The sequence below is a fragment of the Prionailurus viverrinus genome, chromosome A3 (genome assembly GCF_022837055.1).
Source record: "Prionailurus viverrinus isolate Anna chromosome A3, UM_Priviv_1.0, whole genome shotgun sequence".
In the NCBI taxonomy this organism is placed as follows: domain Eukaryota; kingdom Metazoa; phylum Chordata; class Mammalia; order Carnivora; family Felidae; genus Prionailurus; species Prionailurus viverrinus.
This window is the reverse complement of record NC_062563.1, coordinates 32,328,787-32,350,418: the sequence shown is the minus strand read 5'-3', so window position 1 is coordinate 32,350,418 and position 21,632 is coordinate 32,328,787. Positions and strand designations below refer to the sequence as shown.

At 43.0% G+C, this 21,632-nt stretch overlaps 1 protein-coding gene across 4 annotated transcripts in view; it reads left to right on the top strand.

Annotated features, from left to right (window-relative positions):
- Nucleotides 1-2,700: 2,700 nt before the first annotated feature.
- FERMT1 (FERM domain containing kindlin 1) overlaps nt 2,701-21,632 on the top strand; it is a 35,510-nt gene continuing 16,578 nt past the window's right edge. The window contains exons 1-9 of one of the 4 annotated variants that reach the window (XM_047853737.1): nt 2,702-2,946; nt 4,019-4,107; nt 6,690-6,858; nt 7,497-7,730; nt 11,002-11,148; nt 12,741-12,954; nt 14,703-14,805; nt 19,763-19,870; nt 20,302-20,433. In XM_047853737.1, coding sequence (XP_047709693.1) covers nt 6,708-6,858; nt 7,497-7,730; nt 11,002-11,148; nt 12,741-12,954; nt 14,703-14,805; nt 19,763-19,870; nt 20,302-20,433 — 1,089 coding nt within the window. In that variant the 5' untranslated portion in view covers nt 2,702-2,946; nt 4,019-4,107; nt 6,690-6,707. Of the gene's footprint in view, nt 2,947-3,905; nt 4,108-6,689; nt 6,859-7,496; nt 7,731-11,001; nt 11,149-12,740; nt 12,955-14,702; nt 14,806-19,762; nt 19,871-20,301; nt 20,434-21,632 lie in introns of those variants that run through there. The other 3 variants (XM_047853738.1, XM_047853739.1, XM_047853740.1) reach the window with 3 other exon arrangements.

Here is a 21,632-nt window from a genome sequence, read left to right as displayed (position 1 = left end):
ATCTGAAAACAGGTTTCTAGACACTACAGGTTATTACAGGCAACTATCAAGCTCTTATCCAATGCTTCAAAGTGCATCTCAAAGGGGTGCCTGGGTGGCTCAGTCGGTTAAGTGTCCGACTTCAGCTCAGGTGATGATCTCACGGTTCGTGAGTTCAAGCCACGCGTTGGGTTCTGTGCTGACAGCTCAGAACCTGGAGCCTGTTTCAGATTCTGTGTCTCCCTCTCTCTCTCTGACCCTCCCCCGTTCATGCTCTGTCTCTCTCTGTCTCAAAATAAATGTTAAAAAAAATTTTTTTAAATAAAAAAAATAAAGTGCATCTCAAAAATCATCTCCTTTCCAAAATCTTTTCTCATACTCCCCCCAACTCTGCAAATTTGAAGTAGATACCCCACTTCTGTATTCTCCAGCATCATAAATAGATCTGAAGATAAAGTCTGTGCCTAGATAATCTGAGTACTTTCAGCACATATCACAGTGTCTGAGCCATGGTAATACAATGGCTGAATGAATTAAATAAACTAATTCATTGCTTGATTAGTATCTGTAGATTAAATAACTGATTCTGTGTGTTTTTTAAGAAAGGGTGATTGTTATATATATATGTACATATATATATATATACATATATATGAAATTTTAAAGCCAGAATACACCTTTTAATTCATTTCTAACCCAGGACCTTAAGGGATGTGTCAGACCTGTGTCATAAGAATGATATTAACCAGGAAGTAAAAAAAAAAAAAAAAGTCAAGGACACAAAATATGGATGAAACTCAAACTCAAAAACATAATGTTAAACAAAGGAAACCAGACATTAAATAGCACATACATCCTGTACCATTTATGTACAATACAAAGATCAGCAAAACCCATGTAAGTAGTTAAAAGTCAGGATAGGGGTTCCTGCTGGGGGGACCGGGGTTGGGGGGGGGGAGTTGGGGTGGGTAGCTGCAACTAAAAGGGGGGACTAAGGAACTCTGGGGGACTGGTAATGTTCTATTTCTTAATCTTGATGCTCATTATACAGGTGTCTTCCATATGTGAAAATTCATCAGCTATATATTCATGATTTGTGTTCTTGCATAGAAATATAAAATATATTTCCATTAAAAGCTTAAAAGACAGAGGTGCCAGCGTGGCTCATTCGGCTAAACATCTGACTCTTGATTTCAGCTCAGGTCATGATCTCATGGTTCCTGAGATTGAGCCCCGCTTGGGATTCTCTCTCCCTCTCTCTCTGCCCACCCCCCCCCCCACTCTCATGTGCTCGCTCTCAAAACAAATAAGTAAACATTTTTTTAAAAAGCTTAAAGAATAACAGACCAAACAGAAAGCTTAAAGCCAGCTAAATTCTTCAGCAAAACCCAGATATTTTCAACTAAAATGAGACCCCAATTTGGTATAAATGAAACCATTACTACTTCAAGGTCACACAGGAAATCGTAAAGAATGTCTATGTCCTAAGCAGCCATGCGCAGTCTCCACAAAGCAAACCTTTAAACATTTTCTGCCCCAGACAACATATCTGCTCAGTTGGTGTTGGGCACACAGGGAAGTGGGACCAGATGACAGCTGACATTATTCCCATAGTTGACAAACTTTACCAAATTAGGAAATTCGGTTTCAAGTTTTAATTACTTTGTTTTAATTATAAAAACCCACATTTGCTAACAATTATTCAACTGACTTTTTAAAATTAAATGTAAAATACTTTCAAAACCCATTACAACGGCTGAATATGGTAATGTTCAAGCAAAAACAAATATTCCACTTCTAAATTTTATAGCATTTTAAATGAAGTTCTTACAAGCCTATGTACTTGGTGTAAATCGCTTAAAGCCTATATTATACTGCATGAAATTCTGCCATGAACTGAATGAAATCCCACCCTGCAGTGGCTGTGGACTTTCCATCTCTCTACCCATTTCACAGATGAGGAAACTATCATTGCCTTGACTTTTTATAAAACCACTGCATCCTTAGAGCTCAGCCCCAGGTCTAGCACGTAGTAAACACTCAACGGATGTGCGTAATATGAACCAAGGAGGCTTGGACAGGTTGTGTAAACTGACCAGTCACCCACCCTTCAGGGTGGCCCAGCCTTCTTCGGGAGTAAATCCGACCGGAGGCGACGGGCTGCACCAGGTGGTGAATCTGAGGTGAGCCACCGGATTCCGGCCTGGGGCATGGCCTTGGGTTGCCCCTGGGTCTCCCATTGTGCATATTTGCGGCGCCTCGCCCTTCTCCGGGGTCTACATCATCCTCTTACTCAGAGATGAGCCGCTCTTGTTGTGATCGCAGGTCCCCAGGCTCTTTAAAGGAGACATGGGACTCTCCGGGCCTGGACGTACCCCCGGGGTGTGAGTAACAGGTACACCTGGAGGGCAGGGGACGTAGCCAGTCTAACCACCGGGGCTGCTAGCCCCAGCGGGGCCTCGGGGAACCGGGAAAACTGGAGGCGGCCTGCGAGGGTCGGCTGAAAGGTCGCTAGAGGGGCGCAGAGGGTGAGCGTCCGCCCCGGTTCTCCCCGCCATCCCGCCGCAGCCCTTCGGCCACCCTCGGCCCTCACAACTCTGCGGAGCGCTTCTCCGCTCCGGGAGCGAGACCCAGCAGGCCCGGGGCTGGGCGTGCCCTCACCTGCCTCGGCCCGGCCTCCGGGGGCCGCGCAGGGCGGAGACCGCGCACCCGGCGCCCCGCTGGAGGCGGGCGCCGAGCTTCGGCAAGAGGTCACGGGCGGCTTCCCCGCAGCGGCCGCGCGCAGCACGGCCGGCCCAGACCAGCGGAGCCGCCGCCTCCGCGAGCGCGGGCCCCGGCGCCCCGCTTCGCCAGTTTCGCCACCTTCGCTCGCCGGCCGGGCGGGGGGCGCCTCCGCTCCGGCTCTGGGGGCGCAGGCGTCCACGTGCGCGTCCGCGAGGCTGCACGCCACCCTCGGCCGGAAAGCAGGTGAGTGCCGAGGGCTGGCGGGGGCGGAGAGGGGGACTGAAACGGGCACCACCGATGCCCGAAACCCCTACCTCTTCTTTTCAGCAGCGCCTTGCACGTAAATAGGTGCTGAATTAAAAGTAATGTCCCTGCTTGGGACCACTTTCCCCAGCCTTGCGTATCTGGTCTCGCAAAATAAACTCTCCGTCTAGCCGCAGGGGCTGCGCTCATGGGTCGAGGAGCAGGTTTCTATCCACACACCACACACCTCCTGGCCCCAGGACCCTGCAGGGCTGCAAACCGACAGGCCCAGGGGCCTTTGGACAGGCACTCTGATCTTCTAGGGGAAGCATCAGGGGCTATTTCCCTCGTTTTTCTGTCTGGCCGCCTGTCTGCCTCTATGTCTGTCCTTCTTTCTTGCATTTTCTGTTTGCAAGGTGGACAGCTGGGCTTCACCCAGGGAAGGCAGGTCTGCTGGTGCACTTTGCTTCCCGTTCTGGTCTCCTTGGATGTACTTTCCCCGTTGGAGTTTGCTGCTCTCCTCAACAAGTAACAGCTTGCTGCAGATGAGAAGTTCTCTCAAAAATGAAGGTGCAGAAAGATAGGAGAGGAATGTGGGGAAACCAGATTGTCTAATTTTAGCCTGAATTTCGCTGTAAGGGAATCACCATGTATTGCCTAGGTGAGAAGTGTTTTGACTGCCCAGGTTAGGAAAAGACCTATGACTGATACTCATGAAACAAGCAGTAAGGAGTCGCTTGAAAGTACAAATTTTTTAAAATACCTAAACCTCAAACCATAGCGTTTTAGAAATTGTGAGGGTCTTGAAGTCAAATAGTTCAATGCCAAGTTATGGAGTTATCTTTATTGCCTCCTCACTGGGAAAGATGTTAGTAGAAACACTTAGTGAAGGCTCCTGAGAGTTTAGCTCATGTGGTTGTAAGAGTTTTATTTCATATTGGTGTTGCAACTTTGTCAAGGACGTGTTCCAGTGTAGTGGTTGAAAGTTTGGAGCTAGAAACACCTGGTTTTCTGTCTGGGCTCCACCATCTAACTTGCTGTGTGACTTCCAACAAGTTGTCTTACTTCTCAGAGTCCGAGTTTCCTCATTTCTAAATGGGATTGCTGAGCAGGTAAAGAAGATAACACGTACTCCGTGGTTCACACAGAATACTTCAGCGGGTAAGTACAGAATAAATGATACTTGAGCCTGATGATGACAGTGAAGTGAGAGTTTAGGCCCAATTGCATAGCATTCACTGCCCATGCAAGAGGTGTCCGCAGGTGCCTCTGTGCATGCAGAGGTACAAGCGTTACATCGCTGGGCTCCTTCTGGTCATAAAAACACAAGGCGCTGCTTCTGAACTCTTGAACTTGATTTGAACAAATGAAATCTGTCCTAAGCCTGTTCAGATTTGCAGCGTATCATTTTTGTGTATTTTGAGATTCTCTGATGCTTTCAAATGTGAACAGTTTCAAATGCACACAAAACTGGTATAACACTGGTGGTATCATTATTACTTATTATTAAAAGCAATGTTCCTCAGGTATCACCATGGTCCCTGGCTTAATATCGATTTGGGGTAGATTGAAGGGGGGGACTGAGTCCTGGAGCTGATTGTTCACGTGGCTGTCTGAACTCAAAAGTGTGAGCCACAGACCAGTGTCACCAGGAGCTTGTTATAAATGCAGGGTCTCCACCTCTACCCCAGACCTGCTGAACAGAATCTGCAGGTTAATAGATGCCCAGCAGACTTGTGCACTTTCCATCGGAGAAGCTCCTTCTTAGGAGTTCGAGTGCACTGATGTTTCTCAAAAATAGGCCTTAAGTTAAAAACTGAGAATAAACCGAGGGTTGATGGGGGGCGGGAGGGAGGGGAAAGTGGGTGATGGGCATTGAGGAGGGCACCTGTTGGGATGAGCACTGGGTGTTGTATGGAAACCAATTTGACAATAAATTTCATTTAAAAAAAAAAATAGGCCTTAAAGAAAACATGCATCTCTTATAAGCCGTCTCTATGTAGTAAAATGAAAAAGATGTGTTATCATTTAAATGCCTGATAATTTTATTTTAAATCTTTAAAAAAATTTTTTTTAATGTTTATTTATTTTTGAGAGAGAGACAGAGTGTGAGTGGGGGAGGAGCAGAGAGAGAGGGAGACACAAAATCTGAAGCAGGCTCCAGGCTCTGAACTGACAGCACAAAGCCTGATGCAAGGCTCAAACTCACGATCCATGAGATCATGACCTGAGCTGAAGTCGGACACTTGCCAACTGACCCACCCAGGCGCCCTATTTTAAATCTTTAAATAGCCAGGAGAGGTAGTATCATGAGCTTTCTGTTATAAAAAAATTTTTTTAATGTTTATTCATTCTTGAGAAACAGAAAGGGACAGGACATGAGCGGGGAAGGGGCAGAATGTGCTTTCTGTTTTAAAAGTAAGACAGAGCTGGGCTGCCTGGGGGGTTCAGTGGGTTGAGAAACCGACTTCCGCTCGGGTCATGATCTCACGGCTCGTGGGTTCGAGCCCCGTGTCGGGCTGTGTGCTGACAGCTCAGAGCCTGGAGCCTGCTTCAGATTCTGTGTCTCCCTCTCTCTCTGCCCCTCCCCCACTCATGCTCTGTCTCCCTGTCTCAGAAATAAACATTAAAAAAAAAAAAACCAACAAGGCAGAGTCTCCTGTTTAAAAAAAAAAAAAAGAAAAGTAAAGTAAAACAGAGCTGTCATTTTAAGTTCAGCCAGTTTTGGATTCCAGTGTTCCTATTTCCCCCTGAAACATGTAAGTTGTGATACTGCTTAGCTCATTTTTATTCTTGTTCCTCGAAAGAGAGGAAAACTCTGAGTCTGAAGTTCTCACCCCATCTGTGTTTTGAAGAGTGGGCTTTGTGTGTCTGTCATTCCTGTTTTCAATCTTTTACCAGAGTTTTGTCCAAAAACTTAATTGATGCACTGAATTTACCAACTCTTATATAATATAAAATGGTAACTCAAGTAAATCAAATACCTGGCAATAATTGTTAATGACCTATATCTTTATATGCATTTAAGGTAAAACTACATATTATATGACTGAAATAGAACTATTTTGCTATACTTTTGTTTTTTTAATTTTCATACCAGAAGATGTCATCAATATTTGTAGGAGGAATGTAATAATATACATAGATAGATAAAGATTTTCATGGCATCCTTTTCTAAAATAAACTTTATCGAGGCATCATTTGTATATAACAAAGGCATCAAACTGTATGTTTAAAATCTGCATTTCTGTGGTGAGCACAGCATAACATAGAGTTGTTGAATCTTTATATTGTATACCTGAAACTAATGTAACATTGTCAACTATACTCAAAAAAGAATCCGTGCATTTTTATTGCATGCAAATTATACTTCCATGAAAGTGATTGTTTAAAAAGATATCAAGGATTGCCATGATTTGTTGCCTATTGCCACAGTAGTTCAGAGAAAGTCAAGAAAAGTCCATAGAGACAGAAAATGAAGATTGATGCATTGGGCAGGCACAGAAAAAAAATAGGTCCTGGGGGAATAGAAAGATAAAGTTACACAAATCTGGAAAGCTTGAGACCTTATAAGACTTTTTGTCTTCAAGGTTCAGATGTTAAATTTAATATTGAGTACTGGGAACCCTGCAGAATTCCTGAAGAAGAGGCTAAAATGGAAGAAAGTTTTGCCCTGCGGGACGTACTGGCAAGCTCCTGTTTCCTTCTCACTTTGTGATCCATGTCTCACTTTTTGTCGGCAGACACCTGCTTTTGCCACGATGCTCTCATCCACGGACTTTGCATCTGCTTCTTGGGAGCTCGTCGTCAGAGTTGACCATCCAAATGAGGAGGAGCAGAAAGATGTCACATTGAGAGTGGCTGGAGATCTGCATGTTGGGGGGCTGATGCTCAAGTTAGTAGAACAGATCAGTAAGTTCCCGTTTCTTGATGGTTTCCCTACCTTTGAAACCCTCTCTGTTGTAATAACAGTAAATGGCTAATCTAGGCTGTCTGATCATCTAAGTTTTTCTGTTTATTTTTCTTACGATGGCTCAGAGAGCAAGCCCCCTCCCCACAGGAGGAAGAGAAATAGAGGATCCTGCAAAAGGATGTGTCTGTTTCTTTCACTGTATCTAAATATCACTGTGGGGGTGCCTGGGTGGCTCAGTCAGTTGAGCGTCCGACTTCAGCTCAGGTCACGATCTCGCGGTCCGTGAGTTCGAGCCCCGCGTCGGGCTCTGGGCTGATGGCTCAGAGCCTGGAGCCTGCTTCCGATTCTGTGTCTCCCTCTCTCTCTGCCCCTCCCCCGTTCATGCTCTGTCTCTCTCTGTCTCAAAAATAAATAAAAAGCGTTAAAAAAAATTTTAAATATCACTGTGACGAGGTTCAGGCTCTGTTTTCTACCCACCCCACTTTAGAGACTTTGAAGAGGTGCTGAGGCTTGTTAAGCCTTAGGTTGTAAAAGGGAATGGGGACCTGAAGACCCATTTGTTGAAGTTCTTGCACACAATGGATGGACTCTTAAAGTTTGTTCTTATTCTACTTCATAGTATTTTTCATGTTTGCAGACATATCCCAAGACTGGTCAGACTTTGCCCTTTGGTGGGAACAAAAGCATTGCTGGCTTCTGAAAACGCACTGGACCCTGGACAAATATGGAGTCCAGGCAGATGCAAAGCTTCTCTTCACCCCTCAGCATAAAATGCTCCGCCTCCGCCTGCCAAATGTGAAGACAGTGAGATTGCGTGTCAGCTTCTCGGCTGTGGTTTTTAAAGCTGTCAGTGATATCTGCAAAATCCTGAGTGAGTACCCCAGAGGGGCCCTGTGCCCTTTGGACTGTTAGCAAAGGAGGGCAGGAAAATTATGTGTGCTTTCTGCCTGCAAGCATTTGGCTTTACAGAACATTTCCCTTACTAGGAAGCATACTTTTCAAGCCTGGTTCTGGGGACTTTAGCCATGTAAGTAGAGTTAAACCAAATGGAACATTATTGGAGGAAATCAGATTCACTTCCACAAAGCTTAAAGCTATTTCAAAAGAAGTCTTTAAACAGAAGAAACAGACCCATTAAGATCCCCGCCCCCCAAAACAAATTCATTCCTCTGAGCCATAGTAATATCGTCATTATATTTAAGACAAACAAGCAAGAGTTCCATTAAATCATTACCACCATAGAGTTGATATATGTTTACTGATTTTGAGATAATAGTGTTGCAATGTCTTAACTGCTTTCCTAACGCTTGGCTCTAGTAAATACTCTATCCACAAAAATTATTTGTGGAGTTTAAAGAGAAAAGTACACTTAATTATGGATTGAAAACTAATTCTTATGGCTTTAACAGTCATTAGGGACAACACTACCCAAACCATTTATTTGTGGCACTTCTATAATGGAAGTAAACCCTGCATCATGGTTCTTATTTCATATTTTTTGAAAGCGTGTAGGTACATTCTATGGTTCCAAGGCTGAGATTCAGCATTTGAATATAGTATATACAATGTATGAATGAGTGACCTATCTTTCCCATTAAACTATTCATTCATTCCTTCAACAAATATATATTGATTAGGCAGGCATTGTGTTGAGTGCTAGAGATTGCTTAACAATAAAAATAGGCCTAAATCCCTTCCCTGCTTGAGCTTACATTCTAGGATACAGAGGCAGAAAATAAATAATAAATGTAAACATTAATTTAAAAATAGGATGTTTGGGGCGCCTGGGTGGCTCAGTTGGTTGGGCATCTAACTTCGGCCCAGGTCATGATCCCGTGCTCCGTGGGTTCTTGCCCCGTGTCGGGCTCCGTGCTGACAGCTCGGAGCGTGGAGCCTGCTTCAGATTCTGTGTCTCCCTCTCTCTCTCTGCCCCTCCCCTGCTTGTATTCTGTATCCCAAAAATAAATAAATATTAAAAAAATTTTGGGGTGGGGGGCGCCTGGGTGGTTCAGTCGGTTGAGCATCCAACTTCATTCGGCTCAGGTCATGATCTCACTGTTCGTGAGTTCGAGCCCTGCGTCCCACTCTGTGCTGACAGCTCAGAGCCTGGAACCTGCTTCGGATTCTGTGTCTCCCTTTCTCTCTGCTCCTCCCCTGCTTGTGCTCCCTCTCTCTCAAAACTAAATAAACATTAAAAAAAAATTTTAATTTTTAATAAAAAATTTTAAAAAATAAGATGTTAAAAGGAGATTTTGGTAGAGATAAAAAGAAAAGGTGTGACAGTATATGCAGGACTAGGAGTTCCAGTGGGCAGTAGGGGCTGGTGTGATGTTAAATAGGGTGAAGACAGAAGCCATTACTTGAGCACACCTGTGTTCTAACACCTAGCACAATGCCTGGCACACATTAGCTACTCATTAACTATTAAGCGAACAAATGAATGGAACTTCTAGTACAGAACTCCTCAGCAGTGCCCTGGTACATGGTGGGCAAATGGCAAGCACCAGGGCACCTTGTTTTCAGTAATATTCCAATGAGGATTGGAAAACAAAGTAAATGATCAAATAAAACCCAGTCCATAGTAGACTGGAAACACACATCATGGCTGGGACTGAAAATTTGAGGTTCCAAAATATACAGAAGCAGTCAGATGTTCTTCTCTTTTCCAGATTACGTCTTCATAGTAGTCATAAAGGGCTCAATGTGCCATTTTTAGTCACCTTTTTTATATCTGTTCAATTGAAGCTAAATCAAATTTAGTAATATGATGAGTTTTCCCACAAAGATAGGACAAGACACAAATCTTGGGCTTGGAGATGTAGGTTTTGTTTTGTTTTGTTTCTAATGCTTCTACTGGAAATTCTGATTCATCTCCAGGTCTCGTATATAAATTATGCATTTGGAATGGGCACAGGTGTGTGTTGCAACCTGACAATCAAGCATCGTTAGTTATAGAGGAAAAGGATGGAGCTGAACTGCTAGCCTCAGCACTGAGCAATGTTTGAAAACTGGCAGGACCTATGGGATCAGTGCATTTGCCTCCCAGAAAGCTGCTCACAGACTCTAACGTCCATATTCCTCGGCTTTCACTTGGAATCATATAGAAGCTCATGGTGGTTCATGGTTATCAGGAGCTCTGATTGGCAATGGCAGTTATAAATATATTGGACTAATGGAAAAAAAATGGGAATCATCTTGGTTTGAGTTCTCCAGAAGCAGACCCTGAGATAAGAATTCAAGTACAAACATTTATTTTGGGGGGAGGAGATTCCAGAAAACACTGGTTGGGGGTGAGGAAGTAAGACTGGAAAGAGAAGCTCTTCAGTAAGAGAGCGTCACCAATCAAATCACACTCGGGGGCAATTGGGGGGCTTCTGGGAGACAGTGTAAACATGCCTCAGAGCTATCCCACCCAATGGGTCAGGGACTGGGGGTATTAATATACCGCTCATGTCAGTCACTGAGGGCTGTTTTTGGAAGTGTTAATTCTCTGAACTTGTGTGGCCTGTTTCATCAGTATTTGGGCAGTGCACACTCTGGCATCCAGAGCAAGCCCTCAGGCAGAAAGACTCTTGTCCTTGCTGCCACTGGAAGTCGGGTCAGAGTGCAGTGAAATGGTGAGGGCCCAGAAGAGATGGGCAGGACACCAATACTGTCTGCCGCAGGGATGAAATTAGCGATTGTGCACAGTGAAAGGGAAAGGTTCTCGGGATCTATGTTCAAGAAAGAAAATGGTGGGGTTCTTGGTTGTTATTTTTAAAAAAAACTGAAGGAAGAAAAAAGAGAGGGAGGGGAAATTATAGCCAAATGCTTATAGTGGTTGAACCTGGATGATGAAAGCATGAGGAGGCCATTATACTATTCCTTTTGCTTTGTGTATGTCTGAAATATTTTCATAATAAGTTAAAAAACAACTAGAAATTTTATTAGATTAAATCTTCTGATCTTTGACCCCCACCCCCCCCCCCCCACACACCCATCTATTTCTTCCAAAGGGATGCAATTTAGTTCCATTTACTTCTCAGGAATTTCCTGAGAAATTATTTCAGATGCCTAGCATGACTCTGAGTCTTAGAAGGTATTTTCTTTTTACTCTTTGATAGTTTTTCTTCCTTCTTTATATTTATTCATTTGTCTGTTAGACATTAGAAGATCAGAAGAACTCTCCTTGTTAAAGCCTTCTGGTGACTATTTTAAAAAGAAGAAAAAGAAAGACAAAACTAACAAGGAGCCTATAATTGAAGATATTTTAAATCTCGAGGGGTCTCCAACGACTTCAGGTCCACCAGGTATGATTCATGACAGGTGTTTTGTTTTATTCCATGCTTGAATCCAAGGATTTCTTAAATCCCAAGAAATCTCACTCCTCGGCTCCTCCCTCCTCTTCTTCCCTCCCCTCCCCTCTCCTCTCTTCCCCTCCCCTCCCCTCCCCTCCCTTCCCCCCCCCCAAAAGAAGGACTAAAATTGCAGGATTCCTGTGATGAGGAAAGGATATGCAATTAATTTTAGAACTCACAGAATTTTTTTAACAAGGTTTTTTTTATATTTCATTATTTTTTTAAGTAGGCTCCACGGTCGATGTGGGGCTTGAACTCATGACCCTGAGATCAAGAGTCGTGTGCTCTACCTGCTGTATAGCTCATTATTTTAACTGTGTTAAATAATGTTACTGATGAAAGCAAAACTTTAGGAGAATTGGCTGTGAATTTGGGGAGAAAAGAGATTAGTTGGATCACTCAAATATACTTTTCCTGATCCTATCTTCATGTGATTCTTTTCTGAATGCAGTTTAAATTTTGCATTGGGCATATGGATGGGGTACCTGAGTGGCTCAGTCGGATAAGCATCCGACTTCGGCTCAGGTCGTGATCTCGCGGTTTGTGAGCTTGAGCCCCGCGTCAGGCTCTCTGCTGACAGCTCAGAGCCTGGAGCCTGCTTCAGATTCTGTGTCTTCCTCTCTCTCTGTCCCTCCCCTGCTCACGTTGTCTGTCTGTCTGTCTCCCTCTCTCTCAAAAATAAATAAAACATAAAAATTTTTTTAAATAAATAAATTTTGCATTGGGCATGTAACAGGAGGGCAGGTAAAAATTCTGGAAAGACAATATCCTTGTCTTTTTATATAAAAACAAACTGCTTACAATATCAAAGGTTTTCATACAGAGTATATCCCAATGCAAAGAGTAAAAGGGATTATTTGCATTTTCCTTACACAAACCATGTGATTTATAAGCCATCAACTAGCTAGGTTCTTAAAACTGGCAAGTACTATTATTTGTTTAAAGGATTTGCCCAAAACTATAGTCTGTACATGCATTCTGTGAGATCTTCTGTTCACTAATGGTGCCAAAACTTACTGCTGAAATAGAATTTTGGGTTTTTTTTTAAGTTTATTTATTTATTTTGAAAGAGAGCGCACACAAATGGGAGGAGCAGAGAGACAGGGAGAGAGAGAGAGAGAGAAAGAGAGAGAGAGAGAGAGAGAGAGAGAGAATCCCAAGCAGGCTCTGCACTGCCAGCAGAGAGCCCAGTGTGGGACTTGAACTCACAAACCATGAGATTCTGACTTGAGCCAAAACCAAGAGTCGGACACTTAACCGACTGAGCCACTCAGGTGCCCCAAATAGAATTTTGAATTATTGAGAAGGAGAGAGTCCCCAGCATTTGTCTGGGTTGGTTTTGGAAGCTTTTGTGGCCTGTGAGTTCTCAGCCTTCCCAGGAGCTAAAAAACGCCTCCCCCGTCATGACTCATCTCCTTACTTTAAATAGTGCAAACAATTAAATTCAAAATCCATTTTAGCATAAGCAGTGTTAGTATTTATTTTCCCAAAGATTCCTCCCTCTGAATCTCATGTCATAGTACAAGCTTGCCTCTGCCTTGCAGTAAGTCCTGGATTATATAGTAGAACCATGACTCCCACATATGATCCCATCAATGGAACGCCAGCGTCATCCACCATGACATGGTTCAGTGACAGCCCTTTGACCGAACAAAACTGCAGCATCCTCGCATTCAGCCAGCCCCCCCAATCACCAGAAGCATTGGCTGATATGTACCAGCCTCGGTCTCTGGTTGACAAAACGAAGCTTAACGCAGGGTAAGGACATGGCTCCGTTTTCCTTCTCTGTTAACTGGTGTTGTTGATACAGTAAGAGAGATGTCACAGAGGTGGGGGAGAGGGGATTGTTTAATTTTTAAGTTAGCATGCCTGGGGATTGTACACTATTAGCAAAAATCAGCGCTGATTTTGGCTACAGAAGGGAGAAATGCCACCTTTGGTCATTGCAAGAACATTTGAAGTATGGCAACATTTATGTGTTCTGGTAACTCAATGGATTGCCCTATGTGAATACTACTTCTCCATCCCTGTGGATGTGCAAAGTGTTTTTGAAGGGATGTAGAGCAGTGTATAAGTGGGTTGGTCCCATGGGGCAGTGGGGAGATCCAAGGTGGCCCACCTGGCCCTCATCGCCTTTTGTGGAACACCACATCTTCCGTTAGGTGTTTGAATGAGTGAGTCCTTCAGCTTTGAAGTCATCTCAGAACATACACTCAGACTGCTTCTCAAACCACCATTTCTTTCACTCCTCACTGTTCACATAAAGTCAAGTTTGTTCACAGCCTTCTACTCCCAATGAGAGCTGGCCTAGCAGATGTCTCCACCCCGTGCACTCACATACCCCATTCCCCCTACGGTGCGCGCACACACTTTCTATCACTACCTTTGCTCTGCTGCAAGATTCTTTTCATTCTTCCTGCTCGACCCAGCCCCTGCTTGTCCTGTAAGACCCAGCCACATACCGTCTCCTACTCAGAAACACCATTCTGGATGGGTTCACCTCCTTGCACTCCTGTTCTGACACTTACTCGCTCCCGTGCCACCATTTCCTACCTTATGATGCTCACTCCCCCACTGGACTGCCACTTCCTTTAGGACAGAGGTTGCATCTCAGTCATCCTTATGTTCCCCGCCCCCCCCCCCCCCGCCGAAAGCCTGTTATAATAGACTTTCAAGCCATCTTCATTCTGTGGTACTGGATGCCACTCATCCCTGCCTCGTTCTGCTGTTAACTTTTCATCTCCACCTCTCCACCCCTCACCATTGCCCAGTACTTATTTTTCAACTCTAGAACTGTACCACCCAGTATAGGAGTCTCTAGCCACATGTGGATATTTACATTTAAATTTGAATTTAATTAAAATTAAAGCGTGGCACGAGCCATATTTAAATCTTCAGTAGCCACATGTGACTAGTGGATACTCTATTGGACAGGGCAATATAGAATAGTTCCATTGTTACAGAAAGTTCTGGACAATAAGATAGACCCAGCGTTGAGTCGGACCAGCTGGTGTAGAGGAGAGGCTATGTAGGAAGTCAGCAGGTACAGATTTTCATTCTGGCTCCAAGACAAGGCACATGACCTTGAACATACCACTTAATGTCACTAAGACTCCATTTTCTCACGTATAAAACTGAGAAAATAAGAACTGCCTTGGCTCCTTCACTGGGTTACTTTAAAGTATCTGTGTAAACAAAATATATATACAGAAAGCACTTAAGAAGTTGTTAAAGCTATAAAATGAAATGCAGATACAAGTTATTATCAAGTCCTCTCCCTTACAGGTTTTTCGTTATATTACTTGGACTTTGTTCAAGGAAATACACACACACGCACATACACACACACACACACACACACACACGTGTACACTTATATATACGTGTATATGTAAATGTAAATGCATGTATATAAATTTAAGTATGTATACAAACATGTTATGTAATATTGTAATATATGTGTGTAAAATGGATTGACTTTTAAAACCCATCCTATTGTTTTCTAGTTGGCTGGACTCCTCCCGTTCCCTTATGGAACAAGGCATCCAGGAGGATGAACAGCTGCTGTTACGATTTAAATACTACACTTTTTTTGACTTGAATCCCAAAGTAAGATACTTTTTCTCTTCTGTCTCTCCTTTTGCTTTAATGTGAATGCATGGAAGTGTAAAATTGAGTCATTGAGTTATCAGAAGTAGGGTTCATGTGTATAATCTTCTGTTTCGCTATGTAGGGTTAGAACGATCAATGTATATACGCTGTCTTTGGATTTTCGTCTTTTACTTTCTGGCAGGTATGGTAGCTGCCCCTGAGTTGGCAGGAGTTTGTGGGGGTCTTCCCGCCCAGCACAGTGTGCTCTGCCCCTTTCCATCTACATAAACAAAGGAACAAGAGGAGAGTGCCTCACAGAGCCGGAATCCTTAATGCTTAGGAAGGAAGCCAAGGTTAAGAGCAGGTTCTCATGAACAAGCCCCATGATGGTGCACACTACACTCCCCACTGCAGGGAAGAGGGACCGTCTGTACCCCAGCTGGCTACCAACTCCCATTACATGCACACCTGCCGCCTGAAGTTCACTAGGACAACTGAGCGGTGAAATAAATCCTCTGAATTTCTGCCCCTTCCTCACCCCTGTGTGGCCCTTTTGTGGAGCTGTAAGTCAGCACCTAACTGGCCAAATGTAGAAAATGTAAACTGAGTCACCAGCCTCCACACGCACAGGGTGGTTTTATCCTAGTTTCATGCTTATTGCTCTTTCCCGTTCATTGCCAGGCACCTGTTTGAGGAGGATGCCTCAGGCCACCTCTTCTGTGTAGACCCTTTTCTCGTGCACGGTGGTGATTCTGCCTCTCGTGGCACTGTCTTCTCCTTGATCCTGATTTGAAGTCTGGTCTTCAAAGGCACATCTCCGCTCCCACTTCTTCCTTAACTGGCATCTTCTTCAAAATAAGCCCTATTCCTTGTCATTTCTGTGGAGCTCCTGCTCGGTCTTTGGTTTAGATCCAACTTAATGCCCATGGCCCTAGCTTGTGTCTAGAGTGCATAACTTCCACTGAGTCATGGCAAAAGAGCGAATTCTGGCTCTTTGAAAAAACCAAACCTTCAGGAGAAACTACCCTACGTCTTCTCCTAAAAGGGAAGGGATTTTTTTGTTTTGATTTTTTTTCAAGGGCACTGTGAATGTCATGTTTGCTTAACTGGTAAGCAGTTCTCTCTGTATGGCTCATGAACAAAACTGATTCGAATCAAACAGCCAAATAGAAGCTGTCCACCCAAAGGTGACAGGAAGACTCAGGCTTTGGGGATACAGCTTTGGGGCATAAGAACAGTGATCCCCAACCACTTTAGCATTCCCTTCTCCCCCCTTCTAAAGTAGGGAATGCTATAAATATAACCTAATTGAAGGTTCTTACTATGTGCTGAGTAGATAGAGGGGTACAGAAATTTAAGATGTGGTTCATGTTTTCATAAAACCTACAATCAACTCTAGAAGAACAAAGACATCACCCAGAAAACCATTGTAAAGCTGACAAGGCACCCTACACATGGGAACCAAACTGTGCAGTAGGGTCAGGGAGCTTCTCTTCTCCAGCTTTCAGAAGAGAGATGCAGGCAGGCTGTAGCACTGGGGTAGCAGGTACTGATTGAAATCTCAGATATACAAAAATACTAGAATATACAAAATTTCAAAAATAATGTACTTTAAAAATACAAAACCCAGCATCCATAAAAGAAAACATTGGTACATTCGTAAAAAATGAAAGTTTTATGAGTGCCAAGAAACTATATACAAAGTTTAAAAGTCTTGGCAACACATACAGATAAAAGGTTAATTCCCCCAATAGAGAGCCCCCAGAAATCAATAATAAAAGACCAACAACCCAGTAGACTAATGATCAAAGGATGGGAACACACAGTTCATAGAAAAGGAACTACAGTGGCTTTTAGCCTTGTACTGACAAAGATCAAAAAGTTTCATGCACTATCTTTGCAAGAGTGTTGGGAAAATGGCTCTCTCGTACACTGCTTGTAGGTCAAAGTACAAATTAATCTGATCCCTATGGAGGGCAGTTTGACAATATGTATCAGAATTACAATTCTACATAGCTCTGACCAGGCAAATCCACTCCTTGGTATTTATACACAGTTATACTCAAATATGTGAATTAACATGTCTGCACAAGAACAGCCTTTGCTACATAATTTGAGGAAGAAAATGGGAAACTACCTAAACATCCATCAGCAGGGAAGTGGTTAAGGACCTTATGATACATCCATACAGTGTTGTAGCTAAGAAGAATGAATCAGGTTTCTTTTGATGTAGAACATATTCAAAGTATATTATCGAGTGAAAAAAAAAAAAACAAGGAACAAAACAGTCTATAGAGAAACTACCATTAGTGGGGGGAAAGGAAGGGAAGGAGACTTAACTTTTTATTGTACATTATTTTGTCCCTTTAGGATTCATTCAAAATGAATTTCTTCATTGTGTATTATTTTTCCCCCATTTAAATGTGTGGATTAAAAAAACTTTTATAATTCCAATAATTCACAGTATTTTTTTTAAAGGTTCAGTAGAGAAAAGGCATGTCAGTTTCAATGAGAATCCTAGAGGACACTGAAAGTTGCCTCACAGCTAATAGGGAATCCTGAGTGATTAGATCTAAATAGTAACCCTTTCCTGAGAGAGTGAAACTGTGGGAGGCAGGTTTTGTTATTTGTTTGTATTGGTTTTGGGTGGAAAGAGAGAGGGGTTCACTGAATTGACTGGAGGGGGAGAAACAGGGATTCAGGCAATGGAGGTGGTAGAAACCACAGCTTCCAGTCTGGGGTTTCTATTTTCAGTAAACCAGAAGACAAAGGAAATCTAGGGCCAAGGAGAAGGCAAGAGTAGCCAATCCCCACCAAGGGAAACATTTGCAATCCCCACCAAGGGAAACATTTGTTTCTAAGTTGGGAAAACCACTGACTGAGTTCTCAAAAAGAAAAAGACCTGTCAGGGTGCCTGTTAATAAGTGACCTGCAGGGGCGCCTGGGTGGCTCAGTCGGTTAAGTGTCCGACTTCAGCTCAGGTCATGATCTCACAACTCGTGGGTTTGTGCCCCTAATCGGGCTCTGTGCTCACAGCTTAGAGCCTGGAGCCTGCTTCAGACTCTGTGCCCCTCTCTTGGTCTGCCCCTCCCTCCCTCATTCATTCTCTCTCTCTCTCTCTCTCTCTCTCTCTCTCTCTCTCTCTCAAGAGTAAACATTAAAAATAAATAAGTGACCCATAAAACCTGGGACCTTGTGATGTTCCAGAGCCTCAGGGGGGAATGTGAACAAGCCTCCAAAGAAGAAAATCCAGAGCTCTGCTGGCTCCACAGAGAAATCCAGTATTTCTCAGTGGGAGCCAGGCTTATCCTGTCCTTTCTAACATCTTCTACTAGATCCTGTTCTCCTGATGTCAATTTGTAAATGTAGGTAACTTTTTCTTTCAAGGAATTATTTTACTTGGCTTCAAGGGAGTGGTGGGGAAATTAGGTTTGTTCAAGTGTGGAAGCTTTAATTTTTTTAAATCTTTACTGACTGCATTGGAGAGAAAAGCCTTATCAGGTGATTTGACTTACTCTCACTAAAAGTCCTACAGCATTAGGATTGTAGACACTGACTGAGTGGCAGACAGACAGATATGATATGACAATCCAATTCAAATTTTAGTGGCTGCACATACTCTTTAGATTTTTGTCTTTAGACTGTTAATTAAGCAGGGGTCTTTGTGGGGGGAGGGGCAGAGATTGTTTAGTTTCTGGTGTGCGTTGTGTGTGTGTGTGTTTTAGTTGTTGTGTCTTGATTGCAGTATAGTGCCATAAAATTCTAATATAATGATTGTTAGTACATTCACGTGGTTGTGAAACCATCACCACAATCCAAAAAAGTTTTGCATCACCCAAAAAAGTTTCCTTATACCCCATTTGTGGTCATTCCCTGCTCCCAGCCCACCACTGGTCTGCTTTCCCTCTCAAGGTTTGCCTTTTCTGGAAGCTTCACATAGATGGAAGCCTCCAGAATATAATCTTGTGCATCTGAACTCTTTGACTCACCATGTTTCTGAGGTCCCCACTACATATCAGTAGTGTGCTCCCTCTTACTGCTCAGTGGCCTCCCGTCATGCATGTGACCCACATTTTGTTGAGGGACATTCACCAGTTCACCAGCTGAGGGACACTGGAGCGTTCCCAGCTCAGGGTTGCCATGAATAACACTGTTGTGAACATTCTCACATGTGTTCTGTTTGGGCTCGTTGGGGGAGGAGACTGGGGCTAGCTCCTGAGGTGTACCATGACACCTGGCAAAGTTCAGGAAGCAAAGACAGACTTTCTTAAGGTTCTTAGTGTTCCAGCTTCCGGAATACCACACTTTTGGGTTTTCACTTGTCTTGCCTGGCCAGCAGCGTTAGCACTGTTGAGGAGGAGCGTGCCTGTGGACAGGTCCCGTTTCCTGCTGGACCGACAGCAATGCTGTTGCTGGTTTGGGATTACTATGGGTTTTTACCTCCACTGTCACCTTTCTTCTAGTGTGTATAAGGGAATGCAAAAGGAAAAATAAACTAATGATAATCAACCTTTGATAAATCTGTTTAGGTGCTCTATCTTTCTGTTCCTCCTCCATACTTTCTTCAACTTTTGTTTAGAGGATATAGTAAATTGCATACTCCCTGTGGGGAGTACAATGGATACAGAGCTGCAGTTTTGCAAGATGAAGAGAGTCCTGTAGATGGATGGTGGTGATGGGTTTTCCCTCCAGTGGAAGCGGTGATGAAAGAGAGGGGGAAATAACGGAATCGAGATGGGTCTATTTGGCCCCTTGAAGATGCTCTGGAAAATATTTTGAGAAGGCGCTAAGTTCGGAAGTAAAATGAACTGGGGTGGTGGAAAGAGAGAGAGAGGTATTTCCTTCACTTATCTGAATGCAAGTTTATTGTTTCTGATGAACAAGGAATGGCCTCAGTTATTCCAGAATTTTTGTACTGAGGAATATAAATACATGCCCTCCACCAACACACACACCTACCTGTTTCTTTCTTTAGTATGATGCTGTCCGAATAAACCAACTCTATGAACAAGCCAGGTGGGCCATTCTCTTAGAAGAAATTGACTGCACGGAAGAAGAAATGATGATCTTTGCAGCGTTACAGGTATGAGAACTTCAATACGTTTTTTCTGGAAGAAAATGAACTCATTTTCTTAAAGTTTCGTTTTCTTCATACTGTTTTTTTCTTTGAAGAAAGAATTGAAAATGAGGGGAGTCTATTTAAATTTAAAATACGCCTCATAACCCACACACATGCCCATCTTATATAAGGTGTTAGTCTTGCAATTCTTATCCTCACTACAAGTTCAACCAGTGGTGGGGAAGAATCGAGTTTGAACACAACTAAATATAAATCTCAAAATAATTCAGATTAAAATGTCATCTTCCCTTCATAGGAGAGAGATCTCCTTCCAGGAGATGTTTGTTACTATGAGGGAGTGGGGGGGATTGCCTTCAAAAAGAAGAAATGGCTAATGGATTTATTTGAGTTTATTTGAGTTTATACCATTTCTAAAACCTCTGTTTGCATTGTAGTATCACATTAGCAAACTGTCATTGTCAGCTGAAACACAGGACTTTACACACGAGTCCGAGGTCGACGAAGTAGAAGCAGCACTTTCTAATTTGGAAGTGACCCTAGAAGGTGGAAAAATGGACAATACCTTGGTATGAACTTTTCTGGTAACTCAGAACTGTGGCTGTGTTCTCATGGATTGACAAACGTTAAATGAGTTGTTTTTTTGTTTTTTTGTTTTTAATTTGAACTAAGAGAAAAATGGCGAGCAAGGGAGAAGGCCAGAGGGAGAGAGAGAAAGAGAATCTTAAGCAGGCGCCATGCCGAGAATATGAAAGCGGTCCCTTCACTCAGGTCTAGAGAGAACCGCCCAGTCCATGGCATGGCTAGCTGTGAGAATGAAGAAGATGCTTTACAGATACAAAGCCTATGATCTACCTCGTCATCATGCGTTGCACCTGGGCAAAGTGGACACAGTGAGGGCCTTTATTCTGGGACACTGTAAAAAGTTTGTGACACCTACTGACTTCAGGAAATAAACAAAACCTTCTGGTGAAACATAGTAGTACAACTATTTTATCGTATCCTTATCCATGAAATGTGGCCAAACAGCAGCTTTATAATCAGAATGCCTCTCCTATCTGATTCATTCGTTGAATGCCGCCCTTCCTTTAACTTCTTCAAACGGTAGGAGTAAATATTAGTTTAATTCACATTGAATTAGACAGTGGATCCATTGTAACTGAATATAAATAGTAACATAAAAATGAGTCATATGTTCTTAGCTATTTGGTTCATGTTTCCTTATGATTAATTTCCTTCAAATGGGAAATTGGTATCACGCAAATGCAAATATTCTGTACAAACTAAATGCCAAGATTCTGTAGAGATTCAGAGCCCTGTCTCACATTCATGGGAAACACAGGCCCGTGAAATTGGAGCTCTCTTTTGTCTACTTCCTCCACTAACTAGATACACAATGACCATTCTCAGAATAAATGAAAAATTCCCTCCTCCTTCCCTCAATATTTTCACGCGATGCTAAACAGTAGGCTTTTCACTGAGGAGGCAGGCACCAACAGACACTGCAGAATGAACTTTGAACCAGGTTCCTTTTGAGAAGTTAATCAGTGAACTAAACGTAAGGAGAGCTACTCGCTCTGAGGTAGAATTTGTACAATATTTTGTTTGTACATAAAAGTAGCAGTTTCTAACTCAGATTTTTAACTTGAAAGGTAGTGTTTGGTCAGTTTTTTTAACCCCTTTTTTCATTTGCATGACACGTGACATAAACAGAAAAGTGAAAAAACAAAAAGCAACCTGTAGCTTAACAAATTTGTATTAAATTATC